Source organism: Tachyglossus aculeatus, chromosome 17 (genome assembly GCF_015852505.1).
Source record: "Tachyglossus aculeatus isolate mTacAcu1 chromosome 17, mTacAcu1.pri, whole genome shotgun sequence".
NCBI lineage: Eukaryota > Metazoa > Chordata > Mammalia > Monotremata > Tachyglossidae > Tachyglossus > Tachyglossus aculeatus.
Genome location: NC_052082.1, coordinates 33,784,127 through 33,803,858, shown reverse-complemented (window position 1 = coordinate 33,803,858; position 19,732 = coordinate 33,784,127). Strand labels below are relative to the sequence as shown.

The following is a 19,732-nucleotide window of genomic DNA, read 5'->3' as shown; positions in this document are numbered from 1 at the left end:
CTTCAATAAAATGTGTCGCTTATCAACTACAGGAATTTCCATTCAATTGCTGCCAGCAAGGCATGGATCTACAGAGTATCAATGATCAACTCTTATTACTGAGAAATCATACTTAAAATTTCAAAATGCATTCCTTTTGCCCCTAATAGAAATCCGGGTACAATGCTTCCATCTCAAATCCTTCAATCTTAATTGTGACTGCCTCTCTGTGCCGCGGAGGTCGGCAAGAGAGGCTGAAATACACATCTTTAATCTCAGAAATCACTACTGGCAAGTCACTTTTCTGGGTAAAATTATCTCTAAAGGTCTTTAGCCTTCAAGAGAGGCTGAAATATACCTCTTTAGTCTCAGAAATCACTACTGGCAAGTCACTTTTCTGGGTAAAATTATCTCTACAGGTCTTTAGCCTTTTATACTGCCCGTCTGTCAAAGCGTCTCCGTAAGGGTAGCGAATCATTTCTTCAAAAAGATAAAACGGCACGGCGTTAATTTGACCGGGGTCTATATTTGAACTATGAAGAAACGCATAGTGTGCCCCATGCAAAGCACTTGCTGAATTGCAAATGTGGGTGACTGGGACTCTAATAAAATAAAAGCAGGCCTCAGAGAGCATCGCCAAGTGTAATTAAGTGGGTTTGGAGCCTGTCTGAAACAGACAGTTGTGACTTCTATAAATGGAACCACAAATCACACTCTCCACTTAGATGGATCAAGCAAGACAATTTGCAAGATCGTGATAGATGCTCTCCCAGATTTATACTCCTTTGTGAGGCACATAAATGGGAGGTACAAGTTTAAGCAGCTGAGAAACCGTGGGTGTTCGGAAGAGTACTTTCGGGTCGGCAAACGGCCCCACATTCAGCAGGGCTTATTAGCACGGACACCAGGTATACAATTAGAAGCAACTTAGATGAATGAGAGAAATAATAGAACAGTGCGTGGCACACAGTAGGCACTTAACATATACCCTGATAAAAAAAAAACAAGAAAAAACGTACATTTACGTGGTGGAAAACTTAGGGACAAAAAGAAAAAAAAACAAGATAGGGAAAGATTGATTAAGGCAAGGGTGCAAGTCAATTTGCTTGAGGGTTATTGTGAACTACAAGATGACTATGATTTATTCAGCGTGGAAAATTACTGGAGAAGCTGCGTGGCTCAGTGGAAAGAGCTTTGGAGTCAGAGGTCAGGGGTTCAAATCCCAGCTCCACCAATTGTCAGCTGTGTGACTTTGGGCAAGTGACTTAACTTCTCTGCGCCTCAGTTACCTCACCTGTAAAATGGGGATTAAGACTGTGAGCCCCCAGTGGGACAGCCTGATCACCTTGTAAACTCCCGAGGGCTTAGAACAGTGCTTTGTACATAGTAAGCACTTAATAAATGCCATTATTATTATTATTTTTATTTAGCAAATAGTGTTATTTAAAAATTCAGGATGATTCTAGGATATATTAACAGGAGCATGTCGTACATGAAGTCCTTTTTCTATTTTAATCTCCACTGATCAATACCTTAGAACACAACCTATGTTCTACAGAAGAAACAGAATTTGATTATGGGAGTCCTAATTACAATGATTTGCTATCCTATGGGATTACGCTAATAATTCGGAAAAAAAAATGACTGTGGCATTTGATAACTGTTTACTGATCACCAAGCTAAGTGCTGGGGAAGATACACCATGCGCAGATCGGACGCAGTCCCTGTGGCACTGGATATCTCTGAGGATGAGACGATATAAAGAGATATCAAAAGTCAAACCTCCGGGATAGTTTGATATGATTCTGTTACAGCAGTTTTATCCTTTTCCTTACAGAGGGCAAAACTGAAATCATTCTTGGAACATCACGATACTGCAACATTTTCCAGAAAGGCATAGGTAGACTGCATGTCTTGGCAGAGTTTCTAAACCAACAACAGGACAGGCCTGATGTTGTCGAAAGAGGTGATTTAACCAAACTAGAAAGAGGAAACTAGAAATTTCTTTTTTCTTTTTAAATGATAAAACCCTGGGTCACAACTGTGGGAACTGTCAGAGACTTTTGTTTAAGGAAAATGGGGAACCGGTGAATTGAAACGAAAATGAAATACGAAAATAGTCCATCTCGGCAGATGCAAGAATATTAGAGGTCAGAAATCAAATTCCAGTGATCAACATACTTGGAAAGAATGAAAGGCAAAAAACACCCAGGTCGGCTTGTGAAATTAAAGTTCCAAGGCTCATGGCAAAAAAAAAAAGGCTTGGAGGGCAAAGATTAGGGCAAGCAGAAGAAAAGCTAAAAGTTGCCTCGAAAAACAATCATTTTGCACTTACTGATGAAGTGCACCAAAGTGAGTGCATTTTAATAATATCTGAAGAAAATTAAGTTTAGATGGAAAATGGTGGTGGTTTGAACAGCACTTTTTAAAAAGCATTTTGCCCACACGAGTATTTTAAATTACTGAATCTTTTTTGATGTAAAAGCATTGGCTAAGTTTAATAACCACAGCCAGAGTTATGCAATAATCTCTGCCATCTGTTACAGTGGAAACTTTGAAGGATCCTGTGTCAACCATGCTCAGGGTGTTTAAAAATAGAACTTATGCAAAGTGCTTCTTCAGAAACCCAGCAATAAGAACGGTGAAACAAAAACATCCATCAGCAATGGTACTCGTGCAAGGGTAATCCGTGAAAGAAAAATCAGTTTATCACAAAGTAGCTGGACAGATTTAAAAAAAAAAACAGCCAAAAAACCTGGAGTTGTAGAGAATAAATTTCCTAATAATGCCCTCACTTTCAAGGACTAGCAAATCTCAGCCCTCATTCATTTACCTTGAGATTTATTACTTATTTATTCGCTTAAGCCCACTGTTTCTACCCGTTCTCTTAGTATATCCATCACTTTATGTCGGCTGTCTCTCCCAATAGACGCTAAGATCCTTGAGGGTGGGGATTGGGTTTATTTTTTGCACGGTCTTCAAGCATCTAGTACAGTGGGCACTCATCTACTGTTGAGATGGTGATGATTTTCAGGTCGCCTCATCGGTTTTCTGAACAGAGTTAATGCAACGCCAAGAGAGTACCTGCACACTGAGCCACCAAAAATTTAAAAAGTCACTAGCGAGAACTTCTTGACCGAAGTCGAAAGCCCAAATCTTCATCGGCCCGGAGACCTGGCTGGCCTCAGACCAAGCGAGACTCTGCCGTCGGCGAAGTACCACACCGGTGAAGAGAAGGGACGCCAGCTTCCCAAACCGCCAATTCGACCCCCCGTCCGTCCAACGCCTTTCATGGCCGCTAAACGAACACATAAAAAAATAGAAAAAGCATCTCTAGTTAGCCCGTCGTCGGCATTTAACGAGACACTCAAAATGAATACGCAAAAGCTAGACTCCAACCCGGTTTAAATATCTACAGTTGGAAATAAAGAGTGCACCTGTGCAGACGATGACAATCTTTTGAAAATAAGGTTTAACTGGAGAATATATTTAAACAACAGCACGTTAAGCAGAGTGGCTTCGTGGAAAGGGCAGGGCTAGGGGCTTAGGAATCAGAGGACATGGGGTCTAACTCTGGCTCCGCCACTTGTCTGCTATGTAACCTTGGGCAAGCCACTTAACTTCCCTGTGCCTCAGTTACCTCATCTGTAAAATGGGGAATAATGCTGTAGCCTCAAGTGCGATAACCTAATTACCTTTTATCTACCACAACGCTTAGAATGGTGCTGGGCTTAACAAATACCATCATTACCATTATTCTACTCCTGAGCCCACCCCTTGGGACGTTACGAATTAACCCAAGGCTCAAAAACAGGGAATGAAAATTGAAATTTACGCATCTTACTGTCCCCGAGATGGTATACTTTCCCTTCACAAAAAAGGAAAGGCTCAAAAACAGGGAATGAAAATTGAAATTTACGCATCTTACAGTCCCCGAGATGGTATTCTTTCCCTTCACAAAAAAGGAAACTAGACCCCTTAATAATACCATAGAAGGTCACTGCTGCGAACACGTCGAGAGGATCTAGTTACATTCAAGGAGCAGTGAGGCTCTCCTTTGGGGGAATAAAGGAAGATGGGTGTATCAGAGAATGCTCACCTCTTTTCTCTCAGTTGACGTAAATATGGGGAAGAGTCAAAAAAGGCAGAGCTAAAGGAAAATGAACCAGCGGGACCTAGAGGAAAGAGCATGGCCCTGGAAGTCCGAGGACCGGAGTTTTAATCTTGGCTCTGCCACCTGCCTGGTTTGTGACTTTGGGCAAGCCACAGAACTGCTCTGTGCCTCAGTTTCCTCATCTGCAAAACAGGGATCTGATACCTGTTCTCCCACCTACTCAGACCATTGGTCCCACGTGGGAGAGGGACTGTGTGTCTGACCTGATTAGCTTGTATCTACCCCAGCTCTTAAAACACTGCTGGACACGTACTAAGTGCTTTACACATACCATTAAATTTTTTTTTAAAAAGTTCCTAATCCTACCCGAACAGTGCAGTGTTCATTTCCATGAAAAAATGGGCAATTCTACCACAGTTTCAATATTCTTTCTATGACTAATTTCCCAACTATCTGCCCCCCTCCCCACAAGAATTGTAAAATTAAGAAACTGCTACAGCTTCTGTAAAAGGACAGCAAATACACACTCTTAAGGCTTTACGCCAAAATACTCACCAAGCACAGTTTTCCTACGGTACTATTTTACTGTATATTTCTTTAATTCACACATCTTCACACGTCAAATTTTCTTTTCATAGGTCCAAAGTGAAACCTGCTAGTTTTCATATTCGGCAGATGTTAGTGCTACTTGAAGTCTGATTTCAAACTAACCCCGTCTGCTTTTCAATTTGTAAACATCGGTTGAGAACTCTCGTGATCAAACCGAACCGAAGCGGTAGATCGTCTAAACATCAGATTGTACATGAAAGACACCAGTAACCAGGATGAATAAATCAGTGATTATAGCTCCTTTTGTGAGTAGTGGGGGGAAGGGGAGGAGGGGAATCACCACTTGGAATGGTCTTCTCTTTTTTTTTCTTTTTTTCCTTTTTTTTTTTTAAATCAAGGAACGTTGTCTTTTTTTTGTTATTGCTTTTTTTGTTTTTTTTAAGACCATTCCATTTTTTTTATTTTTTTAACATCTTAAAGTCATAAGGACTCATATGCAAAGCAGTCATACACCGTTATCATTAAACCCCTATGTAAAATACGTACACAAATCCAACAAAAGGCTAGTACATAGTAAAGCCTAAGCATACTACTATGCAATATCATGAATACAGAACTCTGGGAATTCGGTTTAGTACTATGTTATCTATTCGTTTTTTTTTTTTTTTTGCAACATTCATTAAGATCTTAAATGCAAACTCATTCCGTATTTTGGAATAAAACAAAAAAAATCCTCTAAGTTATAACAAGTAACGGCCATTCGCTTTCTGACCTCTTCATTAAATTACAAAGAACCCAAAGAATTCGGTAACGCTCAGAAGTAATAAAAACCTTGCATATGTTTCTAGTGTGATGTCCTTAGCGACTGTTTACTGAAATAAAACTCGAACATGAACCTGTCAGAATACAAGACCAAAGGGCTGCTTTTCTTTTAGCCTGTCGTCGAAACTCGTGTTCATCGCGCTTTACCAAAAATCGTCTTTACAAATCCGCAAAAGTACATTAGGAAATACTAATGCGACACGGGGAGAGTCTTGGCAGTCGCCGATCGCTAATCGGGCAAATCATCTTCTCCAGGACCGAGACTCGTTGTCCTCTTCCTCCTCGTCGTCGTCCTGCAGCAGCGAGTCGTCCACCAAAGACTCTTCCTGAAACTTGAAAAGTCGAGACGCGTTTTAGGAACTTAAAACCCAAGCCCTCGACCGGAGAGACGCTGTCGTCATCTAGGAGCCGCAAAGGATATCCGGGTGACGACTAGCCTTTACCCCCAAAGGGCAGTTTTATTTGGTTGCTAAGAGCAAACAGACAAGCACGGCTTTCTCTTTCCGCTGTAAAAAGGCAAGCCAAAGACGAGAATTACATACCATAAACCTGAGTTCTCCGAAGGTGTGCAGACACGCCAGATGATCACTCTGGTAGCCATTCCTGGATACCCTCTGGACTTGTCCTTACAAAGCTCGAGAGACTGCCTCCCTGGATGTAGTCAGCCCGGCCCAGAAGGAGGCCAGCCTCCGCCCCTCCCTTTATCGTTGCGAGGCCAGCCCCTCTCCCCTCCAGTTTCCCGACAGAGCCGGAACCCTGGCAAAAAGAGCACAAGAGAAAAAAAGGCACTGTCCCCGAGAGAGAGAGGGGACGAGGGCGGGTGTGTGATCATCCAGCAGGTTCACACACCTTTGGAGAACCCGGGTTACGGGGAGTAACCCTTTTTTCTCCAAAGGTGGACAAGGGACGCGCCAGATGATCACTCTCGATAGACCCTGCGGCCGGCTTCTGGGAGGCGGGGGGGGGAGTTACGGCTTCTCGGACGGGAACCGCAAGACGGGCGGATCGGAGCCGGCCTCTCTCCGGAAGACAGCATCCCGACAACCGGTGGTTGGTTCAGTTAAGTAGACCGGGGTAGTTGGCTTGCCCGGCTAATTCTTTCTATTGGGCTCAGGGCCCCTCGGGCCTGTGGCTGGCCAACCCCTAATGGAGTGGGAGGGGCGGGGATTTTAGCGGAGCGAGAGAACAGCTTTCGAAGAGCTCAGCCCTGACGGGGAAACTCGCGGGACATGCCCGGCCGGGTGTCCAGCTCTAACGGCTGTGAGGGCCACCCCGACTTCCGAGGCGTGGACACCCGCGGCTCCGTCCCTCCCTAGTAGAGGACAAATCCTTAAACCGTTTCGGCAGTCGCCTCTTCGAAAAGAAGATGGGGGTGCTTCCAGAAGACTAAGTGGGATTTTTTTACCGCCCCTGAAAGTGTGAGTCGTCCAGATGGGACCATCCTGTTGAGATCCAGAATGTGATGGGGGGCCTCCGCTGAGGACCCTGCGGGGCGGGGGGGAACAGCAGGCGTGATATCTCCTAGTCGATGGGAAGACTGAAAAATCACTCGGTGGAGGAAGACTGGGTGCGTATGCATAATCCTTTTAAGATCCTGAAAAGGGATGAATTCGTCACGGCTGCCTGGAGCTCACTGACATACCAAGCAGAGCTGATGGCTACCAGAAAGAGAATTTTCTGGTGAGGAATCAAAACACTGCGGCTGGGAACTTTCAGCTGCAAGTCAGTCGGGCCGACGTGAGAAATACCAACGGCCCCAGAGAGTCGAAGAGGGTTCTCACTGGTACGCTTCGCTTGAGACGGCCCGAGAGAGACGGGATCACCCCGAGAGTCTGAAGACCGTCCTTCTGAGAACTAATCGACAGTTTCATTTCTTCTCTGAAGGGCCGAATTTAACCCGTCACCTTGCAGTTTCTCTGGGCTTTTCTCTACCATTCTATCTTCCCGGCTGCTAAGTTGGCAGCACTCTTCGGCTCGGACATTTGACGTGACATCATCACTGTCCTACTTCTGAAAAGCAGGGCGAGCCACCATCTGTATCCCGAGGCCTTCCAAGTCTGAGTCCTCCGGAGTGCTCAAGGCCAGGCATTTCAGGATCGGAGTTCCAAGTCTGGCCCCAGACAGAGAATCGCATTCACGTTGGAGAGCAGGTGAGCTTGATGGTCAGTTTCCTAGGCACACCAGTCCCTCTCTACCTGCCCAGAAACTAGACCACCATCTACTAATCTGTGCAAATATGGGGATCGCCTTCCACCACCTTGTGAAGACAAGGAAGACACTCCCAAATGTCCCAATCCAGTCGGAGCACCTGTTTGGCTCCTCTGTGCGTTTGCTGCATTTGTGGCTCTCCAGAAAGGCCAAAAACGTCAATTCCCATTGTTCCCGCAGCAGTTCAAAGGTCCTTGCCCAGCTGAATTATCACAGGGCTGGTCAGAAGAATCCAAGGCTTTTCATATCTCAGTCTGTTTCCACCAACACGTTCCCCTTCCCTGGAAGGTAGGTGGTGGAAAACCCAGCACGTTTTCCATTACCCGGTTCCACACTTGTAGAAATCCAGGCACACAGCCCTGGAGCGAGTTCTTGCCTGATTGTCTTGTTAGAACAGGTGGGCTTGTTGTCCATTTGGACCTGGTGGATCTGTTCTGAAGCGTGGACTGGAACATCTTCGGCCTCCCACCCCTCCAAAACATTTTATGTGTTGTTCTGCCTTCTGGGAGCAGGACGCATATGACCCCAGAGTCTCCCAATCTCTTAGGTGAGCTCCTCCGTCTGTGACGGAAGCACCTGTAGTCATCCCCACCTGATAAAGGATGATGGAGGGACCGCAAAGGGGAAGGTGTCCAAAACTTTTTCACCACGACCTTGGAAGATTGAAGCTCATCTGCCGGCTTCCACCGTGACCTGGATATTAGGGGTGCCATCCGCGAGAGAGATGGAGGAAGAATATAGGTCACGGCTGCTGTAAGATCCAGAAGGTGAAGGGACTTTGTTGCGTGTCCGAGTATCATATATAACTGCAGGAATCGCGGCCTTCTGGAAGGGATGCTCCTGGTGTCCAAGAACTGAGAGCGGCCCCCGAGGACTTCAGGGTTTGCATCAAGAACGGACCGGGCTTCAGGAGATTTCTCTTGCTGCCCAAATGCTAACACAGAACCGTGGTCCGCAGTAGGGTCCGGAAAGGAAGATGACACAGAGCCACTCGGAAATAGCCCATCACCCAGACCAGGAAAAATGAGGATCCTTCACTTCTGAGTCCCGCCGAACGGGGTCATAGGCCACTTTGTGAAAATTCATGAGGCATTTGGGCCAACGGGGAATGAATATTACTGAAATGGACGATCGCTGGTCTGGAGGGAGGGGAATTGGTGGTGTTAGGGCTGGAAAAGAATGTGGAGGTAAGGATGCTTTGGGCCAAGAATAGCCAATCTCCAGAGATGGTGATGGGAGAGGGAGGGGGGCAGAGATAGCTCTCTCAGGGCTACCATCTTTAACTTTCCTGTCGCTATGGACAAATTCAGCCCCTTAAGGTTCAAAATGTACCATCGGGCACCTGACTGTTTCGGGGGGAAGGAAAATGGGAAGAGGAAGAAGCAAGACTAAAAGAAGCCTTAGCCCTTCTCTAAGACTACGAGGGGTCTTTTCCCCTTCGCTAGGACCCAGCGTGGCCTCTACTGCTTTTCCTGAAGCAGTAGCTGTGAGAAATGATGTTCGGGGCCCAGGAGTTGGGAGAAAAGCAGGCCCAACCACCACCGGTCGAGATGCCCTTGCATTACTTGTCGCAAAAATCAAGTTTCTATTTCCTAGATTCCAGGGTTCACTCTTACGTGGGAATGAAGACGGAGGGAGATGAATTCCGATGGAAAGAATATGGCTAGTCCGCTTTGCTGGACAACAGCTTGTTGATGGAGGAATCTGCTGCCAGGGGAAACAGGTGGCAGGCATTACTGTGTGTATGTATGAAATAGGTAGGCTCCCAGAATAGGAAGGCTCAACTTCTCCCTTTGGGCCCTCTCTCAAACGTGGAAGGGAGAAGCACAGAAGTCTTCAGGAACAGGAGAGCCAGAAGCTTAAGGGATTGACTGAAAGCTCTCTGTCTGCTCACGAAACCCAGCTTTTACTGGGCAGATTTTCACATTACTGGAAGGTGTTGCCATCCTGTGCTGAGTAGGAGATGGGGGGACGAAATCACGGGAACCCCGCTATGGAAGGAGACAGGAGGCTGATGGGAGGTGGTCCCTTGACAAGAACTTAGTAAAGAGAAGGGAAGGGAGAAGAGGGAGGGGGAGAGAGATTGTATGTGTGTATGTATGTTCATGATGTGGCCCAGAGTGGACAGGACAAGAACATACAGGATATGGGAAAGCCAGAATTTGGGTCTGAGGCAGCTGATTAAAATATCTCCTCCTCCACGCCCTCCCGCATCTTTTCTCTTTAACAGGGGAAGAACGGCAAGTGTGGCGTGAAATAAGGAGACAACAAGTCCATGCAGGATGATGGAGTAAGCAGCCAGTCCCTGATGGCCAAGAAGGTGGACGCTCCCAATAGCCACCAGATAAGGCTGTAATAAAGAAACCAGCCAATACACCCTAGAAGAGGAAAACTAAGCTACAGCCCCTGGACCCCCAGTCTTTTTTTTTTTTTTTAATTTTTTTTCCTTTGGAACTTCCTTTTCTTTTTCCCTTTACATTTAACGACGGCAATGGGGGCAGGGGAAAGACCTCCCGTGCCACTCACCTCAAGCCTGGGGAAGTCCACAGTCCCTTCTCTAACCCGGGACAGCTAATAAGTGCTGAGTGCCAGAGCCTGCAGGCCCACAGCTGAGGATGTCTGCCAAAGCCACTAGTTTTTTTGGAGAGGCCATAAAGGAAAAGAAAGCACCTCCCTTTTTAAAAATAAGGATCCCTAACAGTCCTCATATTTTGAGGGTGAGGAGGGAAGGAGAGGCGAGGCCAGGGAGCTGGCTTCTAGGGTGGCAATTCCCCTGCCGATCAGCCCACAGGTCGTAGGGTGACGGCGTGAAGGTGGGGGTTGAGGCGGCACTGCCACGGCTGGAGCCTTGAAGATACCTACAAAATGGGAACCTCACTGGCTGTGCTGACAGGTGGGTGGAGGGAGAGTGCAATGATACCCTTCTCCAGCCTCGGCCGGCATCACCTTACCTGATCACTGGGGTCTTCGAGCAAGGTGCGGGAGGACAGCCGAAGAGGGGAGGGGCTGGCCTCTAAGGCGGTGGGAGGGACAGGGGCTGGCCCGAGTCCGGTCAGGTTGCCTCCTAACCAGGCAAGCAGTCCCCCTCGCTTTACCCGGACGAGTCCAGGGAGGGTTCGGGAGACGCTACCAGAGTGATCGTTTGGCACGTCCCTTAGCCACCTTTGGTGAACGAGCATTGACCGAGGAGACCGTCGGCATTTAGACAATCGCTCCCTTCTAAAAAATGCTGGCGCGAACAACTACCGTAAGCACTTTTCCAAACAGCTTCAGGAACAGCGTCGGGCCAAACGCTCTGTCAGTTTACATAACCTGCCCGGCTCCTTCCTACCAGAGGTTTCTATTTACACCCCCAATTACACAGGCCCCGATGACCACCCGCTTAATCAAACGGATCCACGGCCCTGCCGACGACAAACAACTCTCTCCCTAAGGGAATACGTTTGGGAAAGATGTCTAAATAAAATCTAGGAAGAATGAAAGAAACATTTCAATCCACTTCCGGAGTCACTTGAAATCTTGAACATGCGGACACGTGTGGTTAACCTCCACGGTTATTGCCAACAGTAAAAGACTTCTCTCCTCCTTGACTCCTTTAAGTGTCCTAAGTATTAAAAGTTTAGCATCCATCACAAGGCAGGTACTTGAGTCAAGTGAAGAAGCCAAGTAGTGATGCCCTCAAAACCTCTTTTTCTAGTCTTGTCTGGCTTTTCCTTCTTGGCTCCAACCCATTCTATTGTACTCGTAATCAGGCCAAACTCTCCGTTAAATACAAGCATGCTTGGCAAAAATATTTGAGAAACAAAATCAAACACAAATGCACAGTTAAAGGCGAAAATGATCTACGCAGAAATAATATATATCAAATTAACTTCCGAAAGCAATATCCACACTGTCCTCTTCCTCCCCTGATGGGTTGCTGAGGTGAAACCTCAAAACAATTAAGTTTTCTAAAAGTCAGGGAAAAGGCGATCACTTGTTATGGCCAAAGAGCATCGCTTGATCGCATATTTCAATAGCGTAATTTACCTCCTTCTGTTAGGAGCTTTCTTCAGAAGTAACATTTGTTGTACTGAACTTTTATCTGTAAGATTTTATTAGGTGAGGGTATTGAAATGGGAGGCCAAAAAAAAAAATCAATGTACTTTCACGTTCATTAGGGAGAAAAGCAGATTATCTGAACACCTGCTATCCAAACTGTCCGGTTATCCAAACTGAGAAATGGTTTGTTGGGTAGGGACTGTCTCTATATGTTGCCAATTTGTACTTCCCAAGCGCTTAGTACAGTGCTGTGCACATAGTAAGCGCTCAATAAATACGATTGATGATGACGATAACCCGCCCAAAATTCCAAATAGAAGAACAATGCCATTCATCTATGAGTAATATTTTCTGGAACACGGCTAAGAAAAAAAAAAAGCAAGCTTTCAGAGAATCTAATGGAGTCACATCTGCTACACTGAATGCTTTAGTACGGTGCTTTGCACATAGTAAGCGCTTAATAAATACCATTATTATTATTATTATTTAGGTATGCCACTTAGCTAGGGGGCTACTGGGTAATTAAGGAAACTTTCTCCCCACCAGGCACATCTCATCCCCCTCTCCATCCCCCCATCTTACCTCCTTCCCTTCCCCACGGCACCTGTATATATGTATATATGGTTGTACATATTTATTACTCTATTTATTTATTTATTTATTTCACTTGTACACTTCTATCCTATTTATTTTATTTTGTTGGTGTGTTTGGTTCTGTTCTCTGTCTCCCCCTTTTAGACTGTGAGCCCACTGTTGGGTAGGGACTGTCTCTATGTGTTGCCAATTTGTACTTCCCAAGCGCTTAGTACAGTGCTCTGCACATAGTAAGCGCTCAATAAATACGATTGATCGATTGATCTGTCCAAACAGAATGAAACCCATGAGGCGGCATGAGGAGATGCGTAGAGGAAGCGACTTCCCTGTGCGCCTGGCATTCACTGGCCAAGGTCAGGGCACTCACACGCACATTTTCATCACACGACGTTCTTCCAGGACACCATTAATGCGTGTGCTGTGCTACGCTTGCCACTGGTCCCTTTTGTTTTCAGAAAACAAAACTGAGCGTATTGCCTGGCCCGAGGCTACTGTCCAAAGAGTTGCCGCTGGATGGAGGGTGGGGGATTTAAAGGAGGAAATCGAGCTCGATCCTAGACGGACGGGAATCCCATCCCCGGTCTGCCACCCGAGCCCAGCACCCCGCAAAAGACCATCTGAGCGAGACACGGAAGAACAGCACTAGGGAATTTGGGGAAACTTGGAATTTTCCCCCCATTAAAACGTACGGATCCTGCTGACGGCAGCCTGGAGTCGTCACAAGTTATCAACCTGATATAACTTACTCACGTTACTTCACTTTTGCTATGAGCTATGACACGACTCCCGTCTAACGTCACCAAATTAGGTATTCGGCAAAAAGTCGGAGCTCCTAACCTAACACTGCGCTGAAGAAACAAGATGATAGTTTAAAAAATTTCTCCCGCCCATTGCTCCCTTCCCCTGCTCTGCTGGATTTAGGGTTCTGCAAATAAAAGACGGGGGTAAGGATCAGAAACTCCAACGCCAACCCTGAAAAAGTGTCGGAATGTACGATGCAACTTCACTAAAATAGACACCACGTGCCCAAATCCCAAAGCAAGAGAAAAACATACTTCCTCTTCATCTGGTTCAACATCTTCCGACTCAATAGCGGACATGATGGTCATGGGTTTATTCCACGCCAGTTTCAGATCTTGGCCTTTGAAACGAGCTCCGTGAATTGCAGCCTAAAACCAAAGGCAACACGATTACTAAACTTACGCTGACAGCTCTGTTAAGGTCAGGTCACAAAAAATATGAAAATCACCGACACAAGGGTCAAAATATTCTTATCCTATTACTGATAACAATAATAGCGGTAATGGTGGTAACTGCTAAACAGTTTAAGCACTCCATCGTGCGCTGGACTAAATGCAAGATGATGAGGTTGGACATCGCTCTTGTCCCATGTGGGACTTCCAGTCTCAGTGTGAGGGAGGGTAGGTATTTAATCCTCATTTCCTCAGATGAGGAAGCCGAAGCACAGAGAGGTTAAGTGACCCTCCCAAGGTCACAACACAGGGAAGTGGCACAGCGAAAACAGAAGCCGGGTCTCCGACCTGACACCCAGGCCCGCAGCCCCCCAAATCCCAAATAAAAATGGTTCGGTAGAGAATTAACTCTGGTGATTCTGCTGGAAAACGCCCCATTTTGAGAAAAGTCCTGGTAATTGAAACGTAAAACTTTTAACTTATGCTATATTCGTGCCTAAATACCGACTACATCAAGTGGGTGTTTTGGAAAAAGGATGTTCAAATTCAAGGAACATGAACCAACATAAATCAGCGTTAGCATCATACCGAAATAACTGTCAGAGTCACAAAAGATTTACAGCACAATCTTGGAGGACAGCATAATGTGAAATGGAGAAACAATTATATGTCCATTGACATCTGAACATGAGTTGTGTGATATTAAAGTCCCCGGGTATAAATTTTAAATCCGCACATATAAATTTATGATAAATTTAAAAGATTCCATGCCCATTTAAATGCGGTTCAGGAGGTTTTTCTCCATAGTCTCATCATCATGTCATACAACTGGAATTTGAAAGTACTTACGTGTGACATTAAGACTCAGAATCAACTTGCAATCTTTTGAAGAAATTACTGCTACACAAAAATGGAACACTTTATTGCAAAGGAATCCTAAACCCCCTTTCAGTGTAAAACCTCCACCATCATAAAAGCTCAACCTTTTTTCAGTCGAGAAGTAAAAATAATACTGACACTTTCTTCGGGATAAAGCAAGAAGAAAATGCCTTACGATGAAATTACCATTCACTCATTCAATCGCATTTATTGAACACTTACTGTGTGCGAAGCGCCGTTTCTAAGTGCTTGGGAGAGTACGTCCCTGATTTCTGTATTGACTAGCCTTTTCAGGATAATCTTAGTGTGGCCTCCTAACCAGCGCGAATCACAGGTGTGATTGATGAAAGTTTTACCTATTTTACAAAATACGAGTTTGCCTAGACACTATTACCTAGAAATCTACTCTCATCAGATTTTTAAAAAGTTAAATCACAAAATTCGGTGGTTTTCCAAGTGACCTTAGCAAAATATTTGCAGTAAGCGAAATGTGAGCATGGACTGCGTCTACCATCATCATCAATCGTATTTATTGAGCGCTTACCATGTGCAGAGCACTGTACTAAGCGCTTGGGAAATACAAATTGGCAACATATAGAGACAGTCCCTACCCAACAGTGGGCTCACAGTCTACTTAGTACAGTGCTCTGCACACAGTAAATGCTAAAGAAATGACTGATTAACCCAAACTTTGTGCAATTAGAAGTTCACTTACAAAACTGGTTCAAAATCAAAGCCCTGAAACGTTTTACAAATTGAATTACACTGACTGGTTTTTAGGCTCAGTACAGGCTTGGTTAACTTTCCTGAAAAAATTGTTTCCCTAAAAAAAATTTAGCGTCAGAGGAGCCTTCTCTTCTCCGCACTCTATTATTGCGGTTGAGTGTTCGGGGGTTTTTTTTCAAATGGTATTTGTTAGGCGCTTGCTATGGGCCAGGCATTGTACTAATCCTGAGATAGATACCTGATAATTAGGTTGGACACAGTCCGTGCCCCAAGGAGGGCACACGGGCTTCGTTTCCATTTTACAGATGAGGTAACCGGGGTGCAAAAGTGAAGCGATTTGCCCAAGGTCACACAACAGACAAACGGCAGGGTCTGGATTAGAATCAAAGGCCTTCTCACTTCCAGGCCTGTGTCCTACCCACTGGGCCACACTGCTTCTCTTTTTTGAAATCACCAGACACAGAAGTTTTAGTAATAGGCAGTGTCAAGCCTTCTATTTGGTGGCAGGCTGGCACTCACGCTAGATTTTTTTCTAAATAGTTCTACCAAATATACGCTGAAGATTACAAGCACGATCGGACAACACGAGGACCAGCGACAAAGCAGCGCCACACCAAATTCGAGAAATCACTGGAGCACAATCTCACACTGACTTCTTTTTGTGCGCTGAGGAACGAACAGCCACCTACTACTATGAACGAAGACGAAAAAAGAGATCTTGGCAAAGTCTCTTCTAAAGCCATTTTAACAATGACCATCTTCATTTAAACAAATCCCTTCTGCAAACTGGGTTAAACGATGCCAAATGGGAAAAAAAAAAATATTTTGTTTCCTAAAAGTCTTAACCTGATTTCTTGCAAACGGTTGAGTGGCGGGGATGCCAGCAATTACAATTTTTGGGTTGCCCTTCAGCGAACAGTGCCGGGAGATCACTCGTTGGGATTGTAGGAATAACCTGAACGCGTAATAGGATTTGATTTTTGTGGACCGTTTCATCTCGGAATTCACCCTGCCCTGGGATATTATTGCCTCTGTGCTCTCTTCCAACTCCACTGAAGCTAACTGAACACCCAAGGTAACAGTGAGGCAGGAGGCGGTTTATGGAATAAAGTCATGCTTATGTCATTTTGTCCATCAAGGACGTATTTTAACACCGGGTTCTGGAAATGGAAAAGAAATCAGGACTAGTGATAGATGGATGACAGATTATGTTCGGTTCCATTTCATTAAATTAATGTCTGTCTCCCCCTCTAGACTAAGCTCGATGTGGGCAGGGACCGTGTCTCTTTGATGCTATACTGTCCTCTCCCAAGGGCTCAGTACAGTGCTTCGCGCAGAGTAAGCGCTCAATAAATATGATCGACTGGCAATGGATAGATGCTTAGCACAGGGCACAGTCTGGCCAGGCTTGGTCAAAGAGTGGAATTCAGTTTAAAAAAAGAGATCTCAGGTACACTCATCCCAGGCAGACATGTGTACCGTGATTTCTGGAAAATCTCTCATTTAGTTTTTTAGCTAAAAACTGGGGGAAATTAGTGAAGGCAGAGAACCTTGATATCTGGACTCAAGGGGAAAACTGATTCAAGACTGGGGAAAGGCCAGTGTAGACCCGATAATCAAATAGGACATGACAGAAAACTGATGTGAGCCCATTAGTTTGCCCAAACGGGGAAAGTCGGGGTGTAAAAATGGGCAAAAGGGCTGTAAAAATGCTACTTCACTGATCCAATTAGCCTAAAAAAATCAAATGGGTGACCCGGAATGCCTGGCGGCTACTGAGGACTTTGATATAATCGGCATCTCCGCCTTAGTGGGAGGGATGAAAACTTATCGAGGGCACAGAAAAATCTCCATGAATGAGATGAACCACTGAATACCTACAGAATACCTACCTACAATACCTACCTGAATACCTACCTACAGTACAGTGCTAAGCGCTTAGTACAGTGCTCTGCACACAGTAAGCGCTCAATAAATACGATTGATGATACAGATAGGATTCCAAATTCAAACAAAATGATCATAAGAGGTGCGGACTACTTGACCAAGATGAAAACCAAGATGAAACGATGAGCGGGTAGTGTCTCGCCATCCCCCGCGCAAACAAAAGACACCCGCTCTAGACTGTAAGCTCATTGTGGGCAGGGATTGTGTCTGTTATCTTATACTCTTCCGCGTGCTTAGTACAGTGCTCTGCACACACAGTAAGTGCTCAATAAATAGGACTAGCTGACACGCGTACACACAAATACCCAAGGGGCCAGGGAGGTGGGCACACAGACACATATGTAGACATATGTACACGCATACACACGCACATTCATGCGTGCTCCCGCACAGCTTAGGAAGATAGCCGGGGGGAGCAGACGGGATGTCGCGGGGTGACTATCCCCGACTGAGGCTTGGTGACAATGCGCTGGGCGTTACAGGGAGACCTAGGTTGGGCCCAGAGGCGGTGGATTCGAGTTATCCCTCCTTGGGACCTTCCAAGTTCTTCCATCAACGGCATGGGAAAAGGAAGACCGCCCCCTCAACACCTACGATGACGGGAAAGGAGACGAGGCCGAGGCGACGGCAGGAGGGGGCATCCGATTTCGCGGCTCCAGGAAGGGACGGGGACCAGTTGCCGCTGGTCTACACTGGCTGGAGTGTGAGGGACACCGAGTCCTTAGTTGGGACTGACGAATTAGGATGTAGAACCAGGTTCAGACACTTTGGGAAGCTAGGCCGGATTAGGACCGACAACTATAACCCTTGGCATAGCCATCTCAAGTCCGATCTCAGCAAGCATGAGATCTGAAAGGTGAGTCCTTTCAGACGGCTTTTTTTTTTTAAATAAATCCAAATCTTTTCAAGTACCTACGATTTTTGTTCGGGTAGCAATACTACGCTTGCTGTCCTCCAAAATGTATTTCAACAGGGGTAAAATAAAGCAATTTCACCCCAGAAAAGGCTACTTTCAAACCAGAAAAGGCTTCCCACTAGCTCGCAAACTGTAGCTGGCTGACAGTATCATTTAACATTACAATTAGGAACATCATCTTCAAAAGAGTCCTTCGACTCCCGAATGAACTGGATACTTACAGCTTCGGCTTCTGCCCTGGTCTTGAATGTAATTACTGCGTGAAGAGAAGAGTCATCAATCTGACAATCTTCAATTTCCCCATATTGCTTTTAATGAAAAAAATAAATAATTGTCCTCCACATATGGAACACACATCTCAAAAATCAGAAAAGTACCATTAAAAAAGAAAACAATCCATCACGTAAAGTGAACCCATTCAAAAGGCTATGGTGGGACGACAATGGGATTTTTATATGTAGCCTCTTGGAGGAGCAGAAGCTGAAAAATATATTCTGAGAACAGCGGGTAAATGTTCTGCATGTATTTGCGAAGCTGACTCGGTAAGTTCTAACGTTTGGCGGAATTAGGGACACTCTTAGTATTCTTGAAGTTGGGTCTTTTATAAAAAATGTCATAAATCAAGAAATCTAAGATCCCAATTGAAGCGAAGACATTTATTTTTTTCTGGGGCGGAATATCCCGAAGATTAATAGTAACGGTATTTGTTAACTGATTACTACGTGCCAAACACTGTAATAAATGCAATCAGGGCGGACACGGTCCCTGTCCCACTTGAGGCTCACAGTCTAGGGGGGAGGGAAAACGGATGGCTTATTGCCATTTACAGACGAGAAAACTAAGGCACAGAGAAGTGACTTGTCCAAGGTCCCACGGCAGACAAGTGGCAGAGCTGGATTAGAACCCAGGCCCTCTTATCCTTCCCCTAGGCCAGACTGCTTCTCCCTCTCCTTGAATCTCGGAACTCTGGTTCCTTCTGTCGCCGACTCTTTCCTGCCCCTAAGACTTTTCCCTAAGCGGTCGATAACGCTTGCTGCATTAGAGGCCTGTAAAAGGCGGAGCCCCCGGGCCTCGTCAGGCTCGAGCAGCGCAAAGAAAAGAAGAAAACAGGTTAGTTTTGGCATCATTCATTCCATCGTATTTATCGAGCGCTCACTGTGTGCAGGGCACTGTACTAAGCGCTTGGGAAGGACAAGTCGGCAACGTAACTTGCTGTCCCTTGTCCGACTGCCTCTCCCTTACCCTCCTATTCTCCTTGACTCTTGCGCTGTGTTATCTGTCGGTTGTTATCTGTGAATCTTTCTGCTCTGACCCAGACTGTGAGCCCCATGTGATGCGATGACTGTGTCTGACGTAATTATCCTGCATTTGCCCCAGTGACTGGGGTATTAATTGATGCCAACTTGTACTTTCCAAGCGCTTAAGTACAGTGCTCTGCACATGGTAAGCGCTCAATAAATACGATCGAATGAATGATGCCCAAACTCACCTGGTATTTTCTTTTACCTCCCACTTCCCCCATCTCTGAATATATCTGGGGGTACGTCAATCTTACATCCTGAGGATGGTTCTACCGTCTTTTCTCAACCAAACTCGGTCCCCACGCTGGCTTCCATCACCTCAATTTCTACCTTGGTGGCCCAATATAGGTTCAAAGTAGCTAACACCCCTGGCTGCGCCCCATACGGAGGAATACTCCGCTGCCCGTCCGGGACCTATCTCCTTACCACACTGACAACCTGGACAGTCACCCACATTCCAGTT

The 19,732-nt window shown here is 45.6% G+C and overlaps 1 protein-coding gene across 6 annotated transcripts in view; it reads right to left on the bottom strand.

The window, feature by feature from the left end:
* Positions 1 to 5,295: 5,295 nt before the first annotated feature.
* Positions 5,296 to 19,732, bottom strand: part of RBM26 (RNA binding motif protein 26) — an 89,808-nt gene continuing 75,371 nt past the window's right edge. For all 6 annotated transcript variants that reach the window (XM_038758897.1, XM_038758900.1, XM_038758899.1 and 3 more), the window contains 3 exons: positions 18,190 to 18,276; positions 13,363 to 13,476; positions 5,296 to 5,796 (listed from right to left, as the gene is read on the bottom strand). In XM_038758897.1, coding sequence (XP_038614825.1) covers positions 5,707 to 5,796; positions 13,363 to 13,476; positions 18,190 to 18,276 — 291 coding nt within the window. In that variant the 3' untranslated portion in view covers positions 5,296 to 5,706. The remainder of the gene's footprint in view (positions 5,797 to 13,362; positions 13,477 to 18,189; positions 18,277 to 19,732) is intronic.